Source organism: Bos grunniens, chromosome X (assembly GCF_055505025.1).
Source record: "Bos grunniens cultivar Pamir isolate PY7600 chromosome X, Bosgru_T2T1.0, whole genome shotgun sequence".
NCBI classification, from domain to species: domain Eukaryota; kingdom Metazoa; phylum Chordata; class Mammalia; order Artiodactyla; family Bovidae; genus Bos; species Bos grunniens.
Window position 1 is genome coordinate 65,205,991 of NC_141194.1, and position 20,662 is coordinate 65,226,652.

General features: G+C 38.0%; 1 protein-coding gene across 6 annotated transcripts in view; it reads right to left on the bottom strand.

The window, feature by feature from the left end:
• PHKA1 (phosphorylase kinase regulatory subunit alpha 1) overlaps window positions 1-20,662 on the bottom strand; it is a 172,316-nt gene that overhangs the window by 66,358 nt on the left and 85,296 nt on the right. For all 6 annotated transcript variants that reach the window (XM_086388926.1, XM_086388925.1, XM_086388924.1 and 3 more), the window contains exons 15-16: window positions 8,818-8,927; window positions 7,699-7,843 (exon numbers count right to left, since the gene is read on the bottom strand). In XM_086388926.1, the coding sequence (XP_086245052.1) occupies window positions 7,699-7,843; window positions 8,818-8,927 (255 nt within the window). The remainder of the gene's footprint in view (window positions 1-7,698; window positions 7,844-8,817; window positions 8,928-20,662) is intronic.

Here is a 20,662-nt window from a genome sequence, read left to right on the forward strand (position 1 = left end):
AGTTATACTTTTCAGTTATAAAACCTTCATTTGGTTCTTTATCTCTTCAATTTCTTTACTGAGCATTTCTGTTTCTTTGCTGAGACTTTCTACTTTAAGGTTTAAAGTGTGGTTGCAATTGCTTAGTTGGAGAAGGAAATGGCAACCCACTCTAGTATTCTTGCTTGGAGAATCCCATGGACAGAGAAGCCTGGAGGGTTACAGTCCATAGGGTCGCAAGAGTCAGATATGACTTAGTGACTAACCACCACCACCAATTGCTTGGTAAATTTTTTTATGATGACTGCCTTAAAATCTTTGCCATAATTCTAACATCTTTGTGATCTTCGTATTGATGTCTGTTGATCATCTTTTCTTGTTGAAGTTGAGATTTTCCTGGGCATTGGTATGAATGATTTTCTATTGTATTCTGGAAGTTTGGGGTATCATCTTATGAGACTCTGGATCTTATTGAATCTTCAGATTCAGCAAGTCTTCTCTGATACTGTGCAGCAGTTAAGGGAGCATTGCCTTGTTACTGCTAGGTGGGTGTGGAAGAGGTTCCTCTACTGTTCAGTAATGATGATAATCTGAGCTCCCCACGAGTATGTCTCAGATACAGTGCTTAAGGAGGGAGGTGTGCCTCTTCACAGCTGTGTGAAGGCAATAGTCTAGGTTCTCCACCTAGCGTTGCTGACAGTGATGGGAATGGGGCTGTAGTTTTTTTTGCGTGTCATTTGGACGGATTAGAACATTTAATTGTCTAGAAGCTTTCTGTCTGGCTAGGCTGCCCTTTTCCTGTTCTTTGGGCTAAAGGGAGAAGGTTTTTCCTGGAACTTTAAAAATTTGTACCCATTTGTGTTTCTGGGATGATAACTTCTCCAGCACCCAATCCACGATATATGAGGCAGAAGGAAAGCCCAGGAAATTCACTGTTGTGTCATTTCTTAAGTTCAAAGTCTTCCTTCTTTTTTCCAACTTTCTGAGTCTTCTTATAGTAATGTCCTGAATTTTAGCTATACTTAGCAGGAAGAATAGGGAAAAGTGGGTTTATTCCTTTTCGTCTGGAAACAGAACTTTTTTTTTTCCAAAGTGAAAATATTCAGGAAATGAAAATTTCTATATATTACTTTGACCAAATCTCAAGTTTTGATAAGTAGTGGTACCATTTTTCATTTTAAAACACTAAATAATTTTAACTTGGATTTACTCTTTATTTATTTCTTTTTTCTTTTTTTGGATTTCCTCTTTAATTGAAGAATTATTTGCAAAAATTTTAATTCCTTCAAGGTCAGGTTTTTTAGAAATTATTTTGTTTTAATTAGCTTTATGGCCCATGTCTGGCAAAATCATCTATATTATTTATACTTTAAAAAAGAAACATTCTTTGTATATTCTCATTTCTGGATTTCTTTCTGTTTCATATAAACACAGAGTTTGTTAATTTTCTATATCTTTATTTTTGTGTAATTGATCTGTGACATTATGATTCAGTTCAGTTCAGTCCAGTCATGCAGTCATGTCTGACTCTTTGCAACACCATGGACCACAGCACGCCAGGCCTCCCTGTCCATCACCAACTCCCGGAGCTTATTCAAACTCATGTCCACTGAGTCAGTGATGCCATCCAACCATCTATCCTTTGTCGTCCCTTTATCCTCCCACATTCAATCTTTCCCAGCATCAGGGTCTTTTCAAATGAGTCAGTTCTTCCCATCAGGTGGCCAATGTATTGGAGTTTCAGGTTCAACATCAGTCCTTCCAATGAATATTCAGTGATTTCCCTTAGGATGGACTGGTTGGATCTCCTTGCAGTCCAAGGGACTCTCAAGAGTCTTCTCCAACATGACAGTTCAAAAGCATCAATTCTTTGGCGCTCAGCTTTCTTTATAGTTCAACTCTTGCATCCATACATGAGTACTGGAAAAATCATAGCCTTGACTAGATGGACTTTGTTGGCAAAGTAATGTCTCTGCTTTTTAATACACTGTCTAGGTTGGTCATAACTCTTCTTCCAAGGAGTAAGCGTCTTTTAATTTCATGGCTGCCATCACCATCTGCAGTGATTTTGGAGCCCAAGAAAATAGTCTGCCACTGTTGCTACTGTTTCTCCATCTATTTGCCATGAAGTGATGGCACTGGATGCCATGAACTTTGTTTTCTGAATGTTGAGCTTTAAGCCAGCTTTTTCACTCTCCTCTTTCACTTTCATTCTTCTTCACTTTCTGCCATAAGGGTGGTGTCATCTGCATATCTGAGGTTATTGATATTTCTCCCGGTAATCTTGATTCCAGCTTGTGCTTCATCCAGGCAGGCATTTCTCATGATGTACTCTGAATATAAGTTAAATAAGCATGGTGACAATATACAGTCTTGACATACTCCTTTTCCTATTTGGAATCAGTCTGTTGTTCCATGTCCAGTTCTAACTGTTGCTTCCTGACCTGCATACAGGTTTCTCAAGAGGCATGTCAGGTGGTCTGGTATTCCCATTTCTTGAAGAGTTTTCCACAGTTTATTGTGATCCACACAGTCAAAGGCTTTTACATAGTCAATAAAGCAGAAATAGATGTTTTCTGGAACTCTCTTGCTTTTGTGATGATCCAGCTGATGTTGGCAGTTTGATCTCTGGTTCCTCTGCCTTTTCTAAAACCAGCTTGAACATCTGAAAGTTCACAGTTCACGTACTGTTGAAGCCTGGCTTGGAGAATTTTGAGCATTACTTTACTAGCGTGTGAGATGAGTGCAACTGTGAGGCAGTTTGAGCATTCTTTGGCATTGCCTTTCTTTGGGACTGGAATGAAAACTGGCCTTTTCCAGTCCTGTGGCCACTGCTGAGTCTTCCAAATTTAATGGCATATTGAGTGCAGCACTTTCACAGCATCATCTTTTAGGATTTGAAATACCTCAACTGGAATTCCATCACCTCCACTAGCTTTGTTTGTAGTGATGCTTCCTAAGGCCCACTTGACTTCACATTCCAGGATGTCTGGCTCTAGGTGAGTGATCACACCATTGTGATTATCTGGGTCATGAAGATCTTTTTTGTACAGTTCTTCTGTGTATTCTTGCCACCTCTTCTTTTTTTTTTTTTTTTTTTTTTGCCACCTCTTCTTAATATCTTCTCCTTCTGTTAAGTCCATACCATTTCTGTCCTTTATTGAGCCTATCTTTACATGAAATGTTCCCTTGGTATCTCTAATTTTCTTGAAGATATCTCTAGTCTTTCCCATTTTATTGTTTTCCTCTATTTCTTTGCTTTCATCACTGACGAAAGGTTTCTTATCTCTCCTTGCTATTCTTTGGAACTCTGCATTCAAATGAGTATATCTTCCCTTTTCTCCTTTGCTTTTCACTTCTCTTCTTTACACAGCTATTTGTAATGCCTCCTCAGACAGTCATTTTGCTTTTTTGCATTTCTTTTTCTTGGGGATGGTCTTGCTCCCTGTCTCCTGCACAATGTCATGAACCTCCGTCCATAATTCATCAGGCACTCTGTCTATCAGGTCTAATCCTTTAAATCTATTTCTCACTTCCACTGTATAATCATTAGGGATTTGATTTAGGTCACACTGAATGGTCTACTGGACATTATGATAGAGATATGTTACAGTTTCCCACTGTGACTGTACAATGGATTTATCATATTGTCATTAAGTTTTCCTAAATATCAGCTTTACACATTTCACTGATATTCCTCAGTAGATAAAGATTTATAAATGTTCTACTGTCTTCACGTACTGTAACTCTTTTCAATATAAAATATCCTTCCTATCGCATTTACTGATTTGCACCCTGAATTCTATTTGCTATTTTTTATATTAATATTGCCATCATTGCTTTCTTTTTGTTAGTATTTACATGATATATTTTTGCCTTCCTTTATTTTCTGTTTTTCCATAAAATTTTATTTTAGGGATAGCTTTTGTAAGCTTTCATAAGTAGCATCTAGCTAGATTTTGCTTTTACCTATCCTAGGAATCTTTGTCTTTAATATGAGGATTTAATTCACATTTTAATGTGATCACTAAATATGTTCATTCCCATTTTACCAGCACAAAATTTTCCCTGACAAAAATACATAGCTACTGTATTAGTAATGTATATTTTGGAGACTGACAGACCTGATTTGAGGCCTGACTCTGTTGCTTACTAGCTTTGTGACTATACAATGAGTCACCTTCTTCACCTATAAAATGGAGGCTATTAATAGTACCTACCTGAATAGGGTTGTTCCAGAGATTTCAAAATGATGCATTGAAAGCACTTAGATCAGTGCCTGATACAGAGAGAGTGCTAAATAAACATTGCAGTTATTATTGCTATTGATACTTCTGTTTTTGTTGTGTGACCACATACCAAGTGTCAAAACTTTGTGATTTAAATTTAGATTTTAGTTATATTCTTCTTCCCAAACTATAGCTGTTTATGTCATCCACAACTATTGGCATTTCAATTTTGAAATTTCTTAAAACTCAACACGTCCCTTTACAACTGGCATCTTTCTTTAGAACTTCTTTGCTTTTATTGGTGCAGCATTTTTAGCTAGTCTCTAAATGTTGGCATTATCTTGATTCATATCTCACATCTAGTCAGCCAACATGTGACTTTCATATCTAGTTAGTCAACACCTGACTTTTAAGGTGTTGATTAAAATGACTCTTGTGGGCTTCCCTGGTGGCTCAGTGGTAAAGAATCTGCCTGCCAATGCAGAAGACACAGGTTCAATCCCTGGTCTGGGAATCTCCCACATGCCATAGAGCAACTAAGCCCATGTGCCACAACTATTAAGCCTGTACTCTAGAGCCCAGAAACCTCAAGTACTGAGCCCATGTGTTGCAGCTACTGAAGCCCATGTGCCTTAGAGTCCATGCTTTGCAACAAGAGAAGCCACCACAGTGAGAAACCCACGCAGCCCAACTAGAGAGTAGCTCTTGCTCACTGCAACTAGAGAAAAGCCCACACAGCAACAAAGACCCAACACAGCCATAAACAAATAAATAGCATTATAAAAAATAAAATGACTCATCTCCACCTTTCCCATTCAATTTTTATTATCATCAGCCCAGTGTATCTTCTCATCACCTCATACCCGGATTAGTTTCCTTGATATCAGATTCTCCTAACAACAGTGAAAATTGTCACTAAATAAATATTCCTTAAACATCACTTTCATCATATTGCTCTTTGCTCAAAAATTTTTAATTACTACAGACTTCTGAGACTATTTATTTTAAATTTCCCTGCTTATTTTCAGTCAGTTCAGTCGCTCAGTCACGTCCGACTCTTTGCGACCACATGGACTGCAGCACACCAGGCTTCCCTGTCTATCACCAACTTCCAGAGCTTAATCAAACTCATGTCCACTGAGTCGGTGATGCCATCCAACCATCTCATCCTCTGTTGTCTCCTTCTCCTGCTTTCAATCTTTCCCAGAATCAGGGTCTTTTCCAATGAGTCAGTTCTTTACATCAGGTGGCCAAAGTATTGGAGTTCATTTTCAACATCAGTTCTTCCAGTGAATTTTCAGGACTAATTTCTTTTAGGATGGACTGGTTGGATCTCCTTGCTGTCTAAGCGACTCTCAAGAGTCTTCTCCAACAGCACAGTTCAAAACCATCAATTCTTCAGTGCTTGGCTTTCCTTATGATCCAACTCTCACATCCATACATGACTACTGGAAAAACCAAGGGCTTGACTATACAGACCTTTGTCAGTAAAGAAATGTCTCTGCTTTTTAATATGTTGTCTAGGTTTGTCATAGCTTTTCTTCCAAGGAGAAAGCATCTTTTAATTTCATGGCTTCAGCCACCATATGCAGTGATTTTGGAGCCTAAGAAAATAAAGTCTGTCACTGTTTCCATTGTTTCCTCATCTATTTGCCATGAAATGATAGGACCTGATGCCATGATCTTAGCTTTTTGAATGTTGAGTTTTAAGCTGGCTTTTTCACTCTCCTCTTTCACTTTCATAAGAGGCTCTTTATTTCTTCTTCACTTTCTGCCATAGGGGTGGTGTATCTGCATATGGGAGGTTATTGATATTTTTCCCTGCAATCTTGATTCCAGCTTGTGCTTCATCCAGGCAGGCTTTTTGCATGATGTACTCTGCATATAAGTTAAATAAGCAGCATGACAATGTACAGCCTTGCTGTACTCCTTTCCCAATTTGGAGCCAGTCTGCTGTTCCACGTCCGGTTCTAACTGTTGCTTCTTGACTTGCACACAGATTTCTCAGGAGGCAGGTCAAGTGGTCTGGTATTCCCATCTCTTTAAGGTCTTCATAATCTGACCCTACCTTACTTGCCCAATTTTGTTGATACTTATACTCCAAAATGGGCTTCCCTTGTGGCTCAGCTGGTAAATATTCCACCTGCAATGCGGGAGACCTGGGCTCAATCACTGGGTTGGGAAGATCCCCTGGAGAAGGGAAAGGCTGCCCATTCCAATATTTTGGCCTGGAGAATTCCATGGACTGTATTGTTCATGGGGTTGTAAAGAGTCAGACACGACTGAGTGACCTTCACTTCACATATTCCAACATGCAAGCTCCTTTCTATTCATCTTGGCTTCTTCACTGTCCATTCACAAGTCAAGTGCATCCCTGCCTCTCAGCTTCACTCATGGTATTTTTTTTCCCTCACCTAAAGCGCCTTTCCTTCTTTTCTCCTTCCATATGAATATCATGCATCCCAAAAAGCCTGAACAAGTCCCACCTAGTAAATAAATTTTCATTAACAATGTGATGGATCACTGTCACTATAAAATACTAATCTAATGGTTTAGTAATTCTTTATATACTGTTGTGAATTGTTTTCTATTATTTTTGTGAATTAGCTTTGCCTCTCCAATTAGACTTTATACTTTCTGAAGATAGTTCTGCAAACACAGTAGTTATTAACTGGCCGTTTGATAATTGTCTTATATAAAGAAGAAAGACTACCCTACTTCCTCAACTCCAGTGCTTTTGAAGCACTTTGGAGATGTGATCAAAATCCCTAAGTCTGCCTGGACTTTGAATGATTTATGACAAAGGATTCTTCTCTAATGAAAAGAAATTCTATGTACTTTGGCAGTACAAACAGGCTTTTGGAAGCAATAGCAGAGATACAGAAAGGAAACAGTGCTTCAGTATTGGCTCTAGTCCTTCAGGAACTTAGAGAACAATAAACCTCTCACTCAGTTTCAAGTAAGCAATGCCAGGAATCCCAGCTAATAAAGAAAAGATAAACTGAAAGCATTTTTACTTTTCTCTGCTAGATTTATTTCTTCAGTTAGACAAGCCTTGGAAAGAAAGTCTGGGAATTTATCTATAAAATCTTGATGCTCCACTAGAGTGAGATTGTCTTTAAAATGAGTTTTATTAATAAAGTTTCTATAAACTGGCCTAGAAACCAATTATCTAAAGTAGCCCCAAACAAATTATTCTATTACATATCTTGAATTATAGCTCTCAAACCACCTGAAATATTCTTGTGAATTGGTTTTTTGCTACATATTTATTCGAAAACATAAGCTCCATAAGAGTAGAAACCTCATCTACCGTATTCACCTCATGTATGCCTAGTGCTTTGAAAAGTGCCTGGTACAAAACAAAAGCTTAACAAACTGCTGAAAGAATAAATGACAAAAAGCAGCTTTCCAGTGACTATGATTTTGAAGGGCTAATCACACAACTTATTCCAAAAATACATTCATTCCTTGACTCATATAACCTTACCAAGCATGCTGTGTGAGATGGGGAAGGTGATGGTGGGCTGGCCTGTCATTCTCCAGCGGCTACAGAGATAGGAGAGGTCTGTTCTAAGCATTTCCACTATCATGTTGTTGTCGAGAGCCAGGTAGAATTGTTGCTGGTCTATAAACTAAGAAAAAGAAAAATAATGGTTTAGAATAATTAATCTCATAACTATCAAATAATATTTTTAAATACTCATATATTCATAAAGGTGTATAAGATACCACAGAGGCAACAATACCTCCAAATTTAATGTTTGATTCTTCCCAAAGTATCTGGTGGCCTATTAGTACATATAGTTGTCTTGGACATTTTTAGTGTGCTACAGTTAAAAAAGTGTTTTCAAGTACATGATTTTATTTAATTCTAACAACCCAGTGAGGGCTTTTCTCCTTTTTAATAGACAAAAAGTAAGGCCAAGAGACACTGAGTAGATTAGCAAAGTTTTATGACTAGCAAATGGCAAAATCAGAGAGAGAATTTCTGGTCCATTATTCTTTCATCTGTACTTCAGTGCACTATTTCAGATGTAAGATAACAAATGGGGAACTTAATGTTTCTTTCCAGAAAATAGTTTCTACTCCTATACACATACATAATAAGGCTTGCTACTGTAATATTACCCATATTACCCATACCCATACTGTATATTACCCATAAACATCATGCTAATAAACAATGTATCTCATGGCTAAAATAGTACTGACATTTTTGTTTAGAAGAGGATATGAAAAATTTCTAAGCATGTAAAAATGGCCCATCTCAGAAAGAAATAGAAGATCTAATTTGGTAGCTGAATATTACCAAAAAAGACTATATTTTGTTTATAAAGGATACAGTATTATATTTAATCTTTAATAAAGAGTACTCACTGCTTCTGCAATACCAAGGACTACTCTCGGTAGCCACAGTTACTTGGCATAGCTCTTTGCTGCAACATCAATTCAGTCCAACTCAACAAATATTTACTAAGCAGCTTAATGTGTGCAAGGTCCCATGGAACTCTGACACTTCTCCCAGCTTGAGTAAATGCTTTATTTCTATAGTGTTTCTCTTTTATTTTCATTCATCTCAATGCACATCAAAGCTCATTCCACCCACCTGGGGAGTGAAGGTAAAGATAGTTTTCCGAATGTCATAGAGTTTTGAAGTTCCAAGGACACCCATGTGTCTGTAGGGTCTTCCACTGAGTTTCATTCTACTGTTGCATCCTGATACAGAATTGAGAAATGGTCAAGATATTTTCAGTGCACAAATCCTACCAGCAAACATTTTTTGCATTAATTTATGCTTCCTTATTGAACAAAATAAGTTCTGTGTCTCAAAGTTAATGTCCATGTCATGTACAGGGCCATCTAAGCACCATGGGCTTTCCAAGAGAAAGAATAGGCAGTTATCTGTGTTCTTAAAACAAATTATGCTCTTATAAAAAAGTCAAATCGTCTACATGAGATAAGAATGCATATAAAAATTAATAGTTCTATGAATGATAGAATGCTATTACCAACATTCATACATTGAATTTCCTTAAAGGTCATGAAAAGTACAAAAGCTATTCTGATTATCAGACTTACCAGTATAAACTATGCTTCAAGAAAGCTGAACAAAAACCTCATCAGTTTAAAGATGGCAAACTAAACTGGAAAGAGTGAAATAAGAGTGCATCTTGATCTCCTTCAATAGCATACTACTGATACATTTTATTCAATGGGAGAACACATTTTATCCAAATAAATCAAGATATTTTAATATTCTTATATCTGATAGGAAATTTTGTGGACCCTTAGAGTAAAATTTACTTTGCAGAGGAGCTATTTTGAAAACTGGAAAAAGGGGGAAGACTTTAACTATCAGCTACAAAAGTAAGGCACAATTTTAATGAAAATATAAATATACACATTGTGCGTCTCAATGTCTTGTATGTGTGTATGTACACATATGTATGTTTGTGCACACACTGTGCACATTCACACACACATCCACCTTATTTCCTTGAGTATAAGATGTTGTTGTTTTAATAGTTTAGCATTCTGAAATTAGAATATATCTGATAATTGATGTCTATGTTAAATGCAGTTGCATTTCTTTTTGTCTTTCAAAAGGCAATTATAATATCAATAACTCTTATGAGGAAATATTTCATTTATTCACACACATTTTCCCCTTTTATAACAAAGGACAGCATGATACACATAGCTCTCAAACCCTTTTTTCCCAGAATATATATTAAATATCCTTTCATATCAGTACTAACAGAATTAGTACCTCTTTTTTTGTGGGGTGGGGGGCTGTAACCCATTTCTCTTAGGGATTTCATTTTTGTCTCGTCTTCATCCTACGTATGATACCTACCAAATATGCCACCTTTTTAGTGTTGCTTCACTCTTAGGGACAGAACCAGAGAGCTATTAATGCCTTTGGCCATATTCCAGGGTCCACTCTATGCAGCACACATTTTACCTGAGATTGATATCACAAGCAGGTTTATCTACTGTTTCTTCCATTTTGTTTCTTTTTATTGTATCACAGTAAAATATACATAAAATTTACCATTTTAACTGTTCAGTGACATTAAATACATTTGCAATGTTATACAGCTATCACTTCCACCCATCTTTAGAAATTTTTCATTTTCCCAAACTGAAACTATAACCATTAAACAATAACTCCCCAGGCTCCCTTCCTCCCAGTCCCTGGCAATCACCATTCTTTCTGTCTCAATGAATTTGCTTACTCTAGATACCTCATATATGTAGAGTCATACGATATGCTTTTGTGACTGGCCTATTCCACTTAGAATAATGTCTGGAGGTTCATCTATTTTATAGTCAGAATTTTATCCTTTTCTAAGGCTGAATAAAACTCCATTGTATGCATATAACACATTTTGTTTATCTTTTCATCCATCAATGGATGCTAGGTGCTTTTATTCAAAATTGCTGATAGTATAATATACATGCAGTTAAACACATGAACCTTAAATATAAAATTTGATGAATTTTTACACAGAAACACACAACCCAAATCAGGATATGGAACATTACTAGCCCTGCATTAGCCTCTTTTGTGCCCCTTCCTAGGTATTAATATCCTAGAGGCCTCAAAGTTAACCACTATTAAAACTTCAAATACAAGTAAGTATGATTTGTCCATTTTTGAGCTTTATACTAATAGCATCATACATTATCTAGTTTTTGTATCTGGTTTCTTTCACTCAACATTGTGTCTATAAGATTCATCCATATTATTGTACTTAGAATTAGTTGATTCTTTTTCATTGCTATATACATTCAATGTATGAATGCATTGTTATTTATTCATTCACTTGTTGACAGACATTTGAATTTTTCCTCCAGTTTTTTGTTATCATTTAAAGTTCCTATGAACATTCTTGTTGTGTGAGAATTCCCAAAGATTACTTCTAGGTTTGGTGATTCACAGGACTCAGCATGAGTTCAGTTCAGTCACTCAGTCATGTCTGACTCTTTGCAACCCCATGGACTGCAGCACACCAGGCTTCCCTGTCCATCACCAACTCCTGGAACTTGCTCAAACTCATGTTCATTGAGTTGGGGATGCCATCCAACCATCTCATCTTCTGTTGTCCCCTTCTCCACCTGCCTTCAATCTTTTCCAGCATCAGGGTCTTTTCCACTGAATCAGTTCTTTGCATCAGGTGGCCAAATATTGGGGTTTCAGCTTCAACATCAGTCCTTCCAATGAATATTCAGGACTGATTTACTTTAGGATGGACTGGTTTGATCTCCTTGCAGTCCAAGGAACTCTCAAGAGTCTTCTCCAACACCACAGTTCAAAAGCATCAATTCCTCTACACTCAGCTTTCTTTATAGTCCAACTCTCACATCCACACATGAGTACTGGAAAAACCATAGCTTTGAGTAGATGGACTTTTGTTGGCAAAGAACTCAGCATAGATCTATACTAATGGTAAGGTTTATTACAGCAAAGGGATACAAAGCAAAATCAGCAAAGAAAAAAGGTGCATGGTCAAAGTCCAGAGGAAACCAGGCACAAGCTTGTAAGAGTCCTCTTCCTAGTGAAGTTGTGCAGTGCATGTTTAATTTCTCCAGCATCATATTTTGACAAAATGTACGAAATGTCTACTAAGGAAGCTCATTAGAGACTCAGTATCCAGTGTTTGTTTTTATTAGGGGCTGGTAGCATAGGCACCCTCTGCCTAGCATGTACCAAAACTCCAAACTCCACCTTCTGGTCTCTTGGCCAAGGTGTCTTTTTCATAAGGACTCGACACAGCAGAGTGAGACCAACCTGACATATTGTTCTCAGTTATGTCTTCAGGGGTCTTATACTGAGCAGACAAAACAAATCCATCACCATAAACAAGTACCTTCAAAAGCCAGATGGTTTCCTCCTTAAGGTTCCATTAAAAAAAAAAAAAAAAGCTTGCAGCATCAATCCAGGCACAACACAAGCCTGGTCAGTAAACTGAAGCTGACCCGAATGCCTTCCAGAGCTGAGGCAGTGCCAGAATAGTCAGGGCTCACTGACAAGTACAATGCAAGAGGGCACATGCAGTATCATTGGACAAAAATAATTTATAATCATTAGGGCATCCCAAGTAGGACATACATTAATTAGGCAGTTTAGGTTAACAGCAGAGAAGGCAATGGCACCCCACTCCAGTACTTTTGCCTGGAAAATCCCATGGACGGAGGAGCCTGGTGGGCTGCAGTCCATGGGGTCGCTGAGGGTCGGACACGACTGAGCGACTTCACTTTCACTTTTCACTTTCATGCATTGGAGAAGGAAATGGCAACCCACTCCGGTGTTCTTGCCTGGAGAATCCCAGGGACAGGGGAGCCTGGTGGGCTGCCGCCTACGGGGTCACACAGAGTCGGACACGACTGAAGTGACTTAGTGAGTGTGAGTAGGTTAACAGAATCCCTAATGTGGCTAACTTCTTACTGTGAGGCCTCCTGCCTTAGTGTTTCCAATCCAGTCCAAAAAACGCAGTTCAGAATTTGGTTTCAATGGGACTGATTTCTGAAGGTAGCTGGATCCAAACAATTTTGTTTTTTCAGGGCACCAGTTCATCTGCCTTGCAAGTGTGGATGACATGTGGAGGTGCTGAGTGGAAGGTAGAGGAGCTGGAGCCATCCCCTGCTGTCTCATAGTTAGCTGTCAGATCTAACTCTGGGATTAGCAGTCAATTTGAAATCAAAGCACTCTCGGCAGCAGGGAAGACAAAACATGCTTTTATTAAGGAGAAGAGGAAAGCTTCCAGGAATTTCAGAATTTCCAGTTCTAAAAATCAAAGATCATTAATGCCCTCATCCTTCACTCATGCCTCCTCAGGTGTTTTTTATCCACTGTTAGAAAATCTGTGTGTCCCATTTAGCAGTTATAATTGTACAATCATCCTCTTCTCTCATACAGACCTTTTGTCTAAAAGAGTTGTATGTAAGGAGTTTAAAAGTATTTTCAAAGGCAAACATGTTAAAATAACTTAATCGGAAAGATGTATCATGTCCAGGAATTGGTTAAGATGAAATTCTCAATTTTCAAATGTTTTAAAATTGGGTTTTCATACTTCCCATTCCTTTCACCCTGATCAATTATCCAGTGAGCAGCCTAGAAAAGATCATTCTTTTTATGCAGACAGCTACATTTAATAAACATACTGCCTTATTTAGGTTTATGTATCAGGGGGAAGGAGAAGGAGTAGAGTCAGGCTAACAGTCTATTTTAAGCTGTAACTAATCTAGGAAGTCAAATATGATCATCAACAGCAGGGATGCAGGCTCAGGAAGGATCAAGAGTTTGATCTGAGAGGGATGGTGGAGGATGTCACATTCCCTATCATATGCCCTCCCTAAATTTTCAGCTTTCACAGAAATCATATCAGGAATGTAACCAGCTTTTGTATTAGAAATATACAGCCAATCAGAGGATCAATTTCAGATAGTCCCATCAGAAAATAAGACTTTTCCCTTGGCCATCTGCAACTCAACTAACTCAAATGGTCCAGCCAGCATCTGGGGTGGTTTTACAACTTAGGATCATAAGAAGGGCGATTCAAATCTGCAACAATCCAAGTCTGAATTCATTTAAATCTCACATAGTTCATTTAGAGTTCATTTAGCCTGTGCCTGCTTTCAGTTCAGCACATCTGGTGCTGATGTGGGAATAGTCTATAGCGACCTTATCAGGTTTCAGCTGAGAGTCAGATCCACGGAATTAGAATCTGTAAATTTAGGATGCCAAGAGAACTTTTCTTAGGCAGCAGCAAAGTTGAAATGGTACAGGACTGGTCAACCACGGTTTAGGTCCAAGTCCAAGCCCAAGTGACAAACAAGACTCTCTCAGGCTCTTCTTATTGTGCCTTACATTCCAAATTAACACAGTCAAAAATGTGCACAAGATGATGAAAAAAAAAATCAGCCTCTTAAGAGTTACACATTTGATTTCACAACTAAAAACTGCTTTCTAAACTCAAAAAGTGTATTTTCATCTGAAGACTGCCTCTCTTTTCATGTTGTCTTCCTTTTTCTTGAAACTCCAATAGTAAAAAAAATGATAACAAAAATCATTAGTTATGGAGACTAGTTTTTATTTCCAATACTCAGAGTTTGAATTCCAATCTGCTCACTGGCAGCAAAAAGCAAAGTAGTTGTATCCCATTGATGTTCTTTTTTCTTTTTGCAACTTTTCCTGATAGAAATGATCCCTCTAGCTTTACGAGACTACAAGAATATAACATTTTACATCAGTGTCTATTATATACCAAGATGCAATAGCCACAAAATACAAAGTCATTTTTAAAAGTTCCTCCTTTCCACCCTTTGCTCAAGTTTTCTCGAACTTTGAGCAGAAAATCCAGCATTTACAGGCTTACTGTTGTAGTTGCAGGGAGATCCCTGTTGAAATGTAGGAGTGGGGGTAGAAGGCTGTGGCAGCAGTGGCTAGAGTGTTTTTCTCCCTTTGATTTTTTGTTTATAAAATTTTGCTCCAGCTCTGGGAAGTGATGGGGCAATAGAGGGGGAAACAATGGAAACAGTGACAGACTTAATTTTCTTGTGCTCCAAAATCACTGCAGATGCTGACCGCAGCCACAAAATTTAAAGACACTTGCTCCTTGGAAGAAAAGCTATGACAAACCTAGACAGCATATTAAAAAGCAGAGACATTACTTTGCCTACAAAGGTCCATATAGTCAAAGCTATGGTTTTTCCAGTAGTCATGTATGGATATGAGAGTTGGACCATAAAGAAGTCTGAGTGCCAAAGAACTGATGCTTCTGAACTGTGGTTTTGGAAAAGATACTTGAGAATTCCTTAGACTGCAAGGAAATCAAACCAGTCAACCCTAAGGAAAATCAATCCTGAATATTCATTGGAAGGACTGATGCTGAAGCTGAAGCTCCAGTACTTTGGCACCTGATGTGAAGAGCCGACTCATTAGAAAAGACCCTGATGCTGGGAAAGATTGAAGGCAGGAGAAGGAGACGACAGAGGATGAGATGGTTGGATGGCATCACCAACTCAATGGACATGAGTTTGAGCAAACTCCAGGAAATGGTGAAGGACAGGGAAGCCTGGCCTGCTGCAGTCTATGGGGTCACAAAGAGTTGGACATGTCTGAGGGACTGAACAACAAGAACTGGGAAGTGATTTAACCTCCCCGCCAACCTGCACTCCCCCCACCCACGCCCCCACCACACACATATGAGCAAAAAGAACACAAACTTTTCAAGACTTTGGCCCATTCTAAGTTCACCTTTGGGAATGTTTGGACCCTTTTCCTCCAGCCTGGAGGAGAAAATAAAAACAAAAGGCACCCAGGTTGCACTTTTCCCTCTCACTTTAGCCATTGTGTCCAAAAGTAGCCAGAGGATGCTTCGAGACAACTCTCTTGGAGTTGGATCTAACATTTTAAAATTCCATAGGGTAACTTTTACCTCCTACAACAGATAGCAGCTCAACTACTTTTTTATACCACAGATAATTCCATAGATACCCAGAACCACAGGTTTGTCATCCTCTACCATCCTTTTCTCAAACAATGTTTTTGCCATATTTAAGTGAGTTAAGGTCATGCCAGACAATCCCACCATCAGCAGTATGTGGGGAGTCTTGAAAATCACCCCAGATTTGGTGATAATGTGACTCATAGGCGGAGGACTCGTGGGACTCAGCAAATAGTCATACTTGGGGCTAATATTTATTATAGCAAAAAGACACAAGGCAAAATCAGTAAAGGGAAAAATGTGCATGGGGCAAAGTCTAAAGGAAACCAGGAACAAGCTTTCAAAATCCTGTCTCAGTAGTCACACACCACATGCTTAATTCTTCCAGCATCACACACGTGTTGTGACAACATGTGTGAAGTGCTGCCTATCAGCAGTAGAGACTCAGTACCCAGTGTTTTTTAAAGTGCTGGTCACATGAGCACCCTCTGCCTGGCCTGCACCAAAATTCTAGACTCTTAGAAGAAAATCAGGTATTCAGCATAAGCCATGTTGTTTGCTCAACTTAGAGCAAATTATCCTTATAAGTTAGGGGATGGTGGAAACCCTTCCTAAATCTGAGTCTTCAGATGCCAGCCAAAGGCCAACTTTGCAAGCAGGCTTTTCTAAGGATAGCATTTCCTGTTATGTTAACTCTTTGTTGCACTTTGTCCATCTCTTTCAGAGCATATATGCATGCATTTTTGTTGAGTATACACCCAGTAGTGGAAGTGATAGGCACAGGGAATGTGTATGCTCAGTTTTTTTAATAGCTGCCTGTTAAACTGATACCTTACCACAATAATGCTATTCATTATTTTTATTAATATTTTTTGCCTTTAGTATACTTTGTCTGATATTAGTACAGTTACACCAGCTTCAGTTTATTTATTATTGCATGGCATATTGTTTTCTATACTTTTGTTTTCAACCAGTGTCCTTTTCAGGTGAAACTCCTTTCTGTAGTATGTTGCTGGATTTTGCTTTATTATGCAACTTGACAATCTCTGTCTTTTAATTGAAACATTTACCACATTTATATTTATTTACTGGATATTTGGATTTAAATCTTACATACTACTTCTTGATTTCCATTTGTCTCATTTATTATTCCTTATTTCTCTTTTTTTGCCTTGCTTTGGATTAAATAAGAATTTTCTTGTTATCATTTCCCCTACATCAAATTGTTAAGAAAGTCTTTTACTATTCATTTAATAGTTACTACAGAGAAGCTCTTCTCAACTAGATTCCACCAGAGATTTAATTCTCTAAATATTCATTGAATATATTAACTTATCTTCCTTGTATTTAAAATGAAACTAGGGTCCATCACCCTTGGGAGAATGGAAAAAAAAAAAAAAAACATTTTCTGTAGGGCTTAATTATGTCATGACTCCTGCTTGAGTAAAATTGCCCTAGAGAGTGAAGCATACATCCTTGACTGATTAGAGTCTATGTTAAATTAGTGCTTTTACCACTTCTTGAATGATGCAAGAATCTTACAACAGACTTCATTCACATTCTGCCTTTTATTTATTTATTACTATTTCTGTCATTTATTTAATCTCTACTTTAATTTTATCCATAAAGTATTATTATTAGTGTTGCTTCAAACAGTCCATTTTTTAAAAAGTTGCTCAGTCATGTCCGACTCTTTGAGACTCCATGGACTATACAGTCTATGAAATTCTCCAGACCAGAATACTGGAGTGGGTAGCCTTTCACTTCTCCAGGGGACCTTCCCAACCCAGGTCTCCCACATTGCGGTGGTTTATTTACCAGCTAAGCCACAAGGGAAGCCCAAGAATACAACACTGGGTAGCCTATCCTTTCTCCAGGGGATCTTCCCAACCCAGGAATTGAACTGAGGTCTCCTGCGTTGCAGGTGGATTATTTACCAGCTGAGCTATCAGGGAAACCCAATGCAAGAATCTTACAGCAGACTTCATTCACATCCTGCCTTTTATTTATTTATTACTATTTCTGTCATTTACTTCATTTCTACTTTTATTTTATCCATAAAGTATTGTTATTAGTGTTGTTTTAGATAGTCAACAGTCTTTTATATTTACACTTTCCATTTCTCTTTCTTCTGTCTGTGATCACTGTTCTTCTGCCAGAGTTAACTTTAATGTTTCTTTCAGTGTGAGTCTGCTAATGATACATTCTCAGTTTTTACTTATCTGAACATGCCTTTACTGCCAAATTCAGACTCAAATTGAAGAAAGCAGGGAAAACCACTAGACCATTCAGGTATGACAAAAATCAAATCCCTTACAATTAACAGTGAAGTGACAAATAGATTCAAGGGATTGGATCTGATAGACAGTGCCTGAAGAACTATGGATGGAGGTTCATAACACTGTACAGGAGGCAGTGATCAAGACCATCCCCAAGAAAAAGAAAGGCAAAATGGCAAAATGGTTGTCTGAGGAGGGCTTATAAATACCTGAGAAAAGAAGAGAAGTGAAAGGCAAAGGAGAAAAGGAAAGATACACCTATTTGACTGCAGAGTTCCAAAGAATAGCAAGGAGAGATAAGAAAGTCTTCCTCAGTGATCAATGCAAAGAAATAGAGGAAAATAATAGAATGGGAAAGACTAGAGATCTCTTCAAGAAAATTAGAGATACCAAGGGAACATTTCATGCAAAGATGGGCACAATAAAGCACAGAAATGGTACGGACCTAACAGAAGCAGAAGATATTAAGAAGAGGTAGCAAGAATACACAGAAGAACTATACAAAAAAGATCTTCATGACCCAGATAATCACGATGGTGTGATCACTCACCTAGAGCCAGACATCCTGGAATGCAAAGTCAAGTGGGCATTAGGAAGCATCACTACAAACAAAGCTAGTGGAGGTGATAGAATTGCATCTGAACTATTTCGAATACTAAAATATGATGCTGTTAAAGTGCTACACTTAATATGCCAACAAATTTGGAAAACTCAGCAGTGGCCTCAGGACTGGAAAAGGTCAGTTTTCATTCCAATCCCAAAGAAAGGCAATGCCAAAGAATATTCAAAACACAATTGCACTCATCTCACACACTAGCAAAGTAATGCTCAAAATTCTCCAAGCCAGGCTTCAACAGTACGTGAACTGTGAAATTCCAGATGTTTAAGTTGGATTTAGAAAAGGCAAAGGAACCAGAGATCAAATTGCCAACATGTTGGATCACTGAAAAAAGCAAGAGAGTTCCAGAAAAACATCTACTTCTGCTTTATTGACTATGCCAAAGCCTTTGACTGTGTGGATCACAATAAACTGTGGAAAATTCTTCAAGAGATGGGAATACCAGACCACCTGACCTACCTCCTGAGACATCTGTGTGCAGGTCAAGAAGCAACAGTTATAACTGGACATGGAACAACAGACTGGTTCCAAATTGGGAAAGGAGTATGTCAAGGCTGTATAATGTCATCCTGCTTATTTAACTTATATGCAGAGTACATCATGAGAAATGCTTGACTGGATGAAGCACAAGCTGGAATCAAGATTGCCAGGAGAAATATCAATAACCTCAGATATGCAGATGATGCCACACTTATGGCAGAAAGTGAAGAAGAACTAAAGAGCCTCTTGATGAAAGTGAAAGAGGAGAGTGAAAAAGTTGGCTTAAAACTCAACATTCAGAAAAGTAAGATCATGGCATCTGTTCCCATTACTTCATGGCAAATAGATGGGGAAACAGTGGCAACAGTGGCAGACTTTATTTTCTTGGGCTCCAAAATCACTGCAGATGGTGACTGCAGCCATGAAATTAAAAGACGCTTGCTTCTTGGGAAAAAAGCTATGATCAACCTAGACAGCATATTAAAAAGCAGACATTACTTTGCCAACAAAAGTCCATCTAGTCAAAGCTATGGTTTTTCCAGTAGTCATGTATGGATGTGAGAGTTGGACTATAAAGAAAGCTGAGCGCTGAAGAATTGATGCTTTTGAACTGTGGTGTTGGAGAAGACTCTTGAGAGTCCGTTAGACAGCAAGCAGATCCAACCAGTCCATCAAGGAGATCCAACCAGTCCATCCTAAAGGAATCATTCCTGAATATTCTTTGGAAGGACTGATGCTGTTACTGAAGCTCCAATACTTTGGCTACCTGATGTGAAGAACTGACTCATTGGAAAAGACCCTGATGCTGGGAATGATTGAAGGCAGGAGGAGAAGGGGACCAGAGAGGATGAGATGATTGGATGGCATCACCGACTCAATGAACATGAGTTTGAATAGGTTCTGGGAGTTGGTGATGGACAGGGAAGACTGGCATGCTGCAATCCATGGGGTCGCAAAGAGTTGGACACGACTGAGCAATTAAACTGAACTGTACTGAACTGAACATGCCTTAGCATCACCTTTATTTATGAAGGATATTTTCACTGGATATAGAATTATAGTATGGAAGTTATTTTCTCTCAGTAATTTATAAGTGACCTTCAGTTCTATGGAGTTCATTGGTTTTGTTGAACAGTCAGCTGTACACTTGATCATTGTTCCTTTGAAAGCAATGTATGTTTTCTTAACTCTAGCTCTTGTAAGATTTTCTCTTTGTCTTGGTTTCCAGTTTGATTATTAAATTTAGGTTTGTATTTATCTTGTTCACAGATTTTTAGCCCTTTTGGATGTTTAACTTGATATCTTTAGTAATATTTGAAAAACTTCTATCTCTTCAAACAGTTCCTGTTCCATTCTTTTCCTTGTTCTTGAACTCCAGAACTTTTCACTGTTTCTTAATACTCTTTTGATTTTCCATCTTTTTTCTATCCTTTTTCTTATGTGCTTTAATGTGGCTATTTTATACTGATTTACTTTTTGGTTCATTAATCCTCTCGTTTACTGTCTCTTATGGTATTAATCTCATCTATTACATTTCTAATTTCACTTATTGTATTTTCTAGTTTTGAAATTCTATTTGATTTTTTTAATAGGTTCTAGTTTTCTAGTGAAATTCATCTT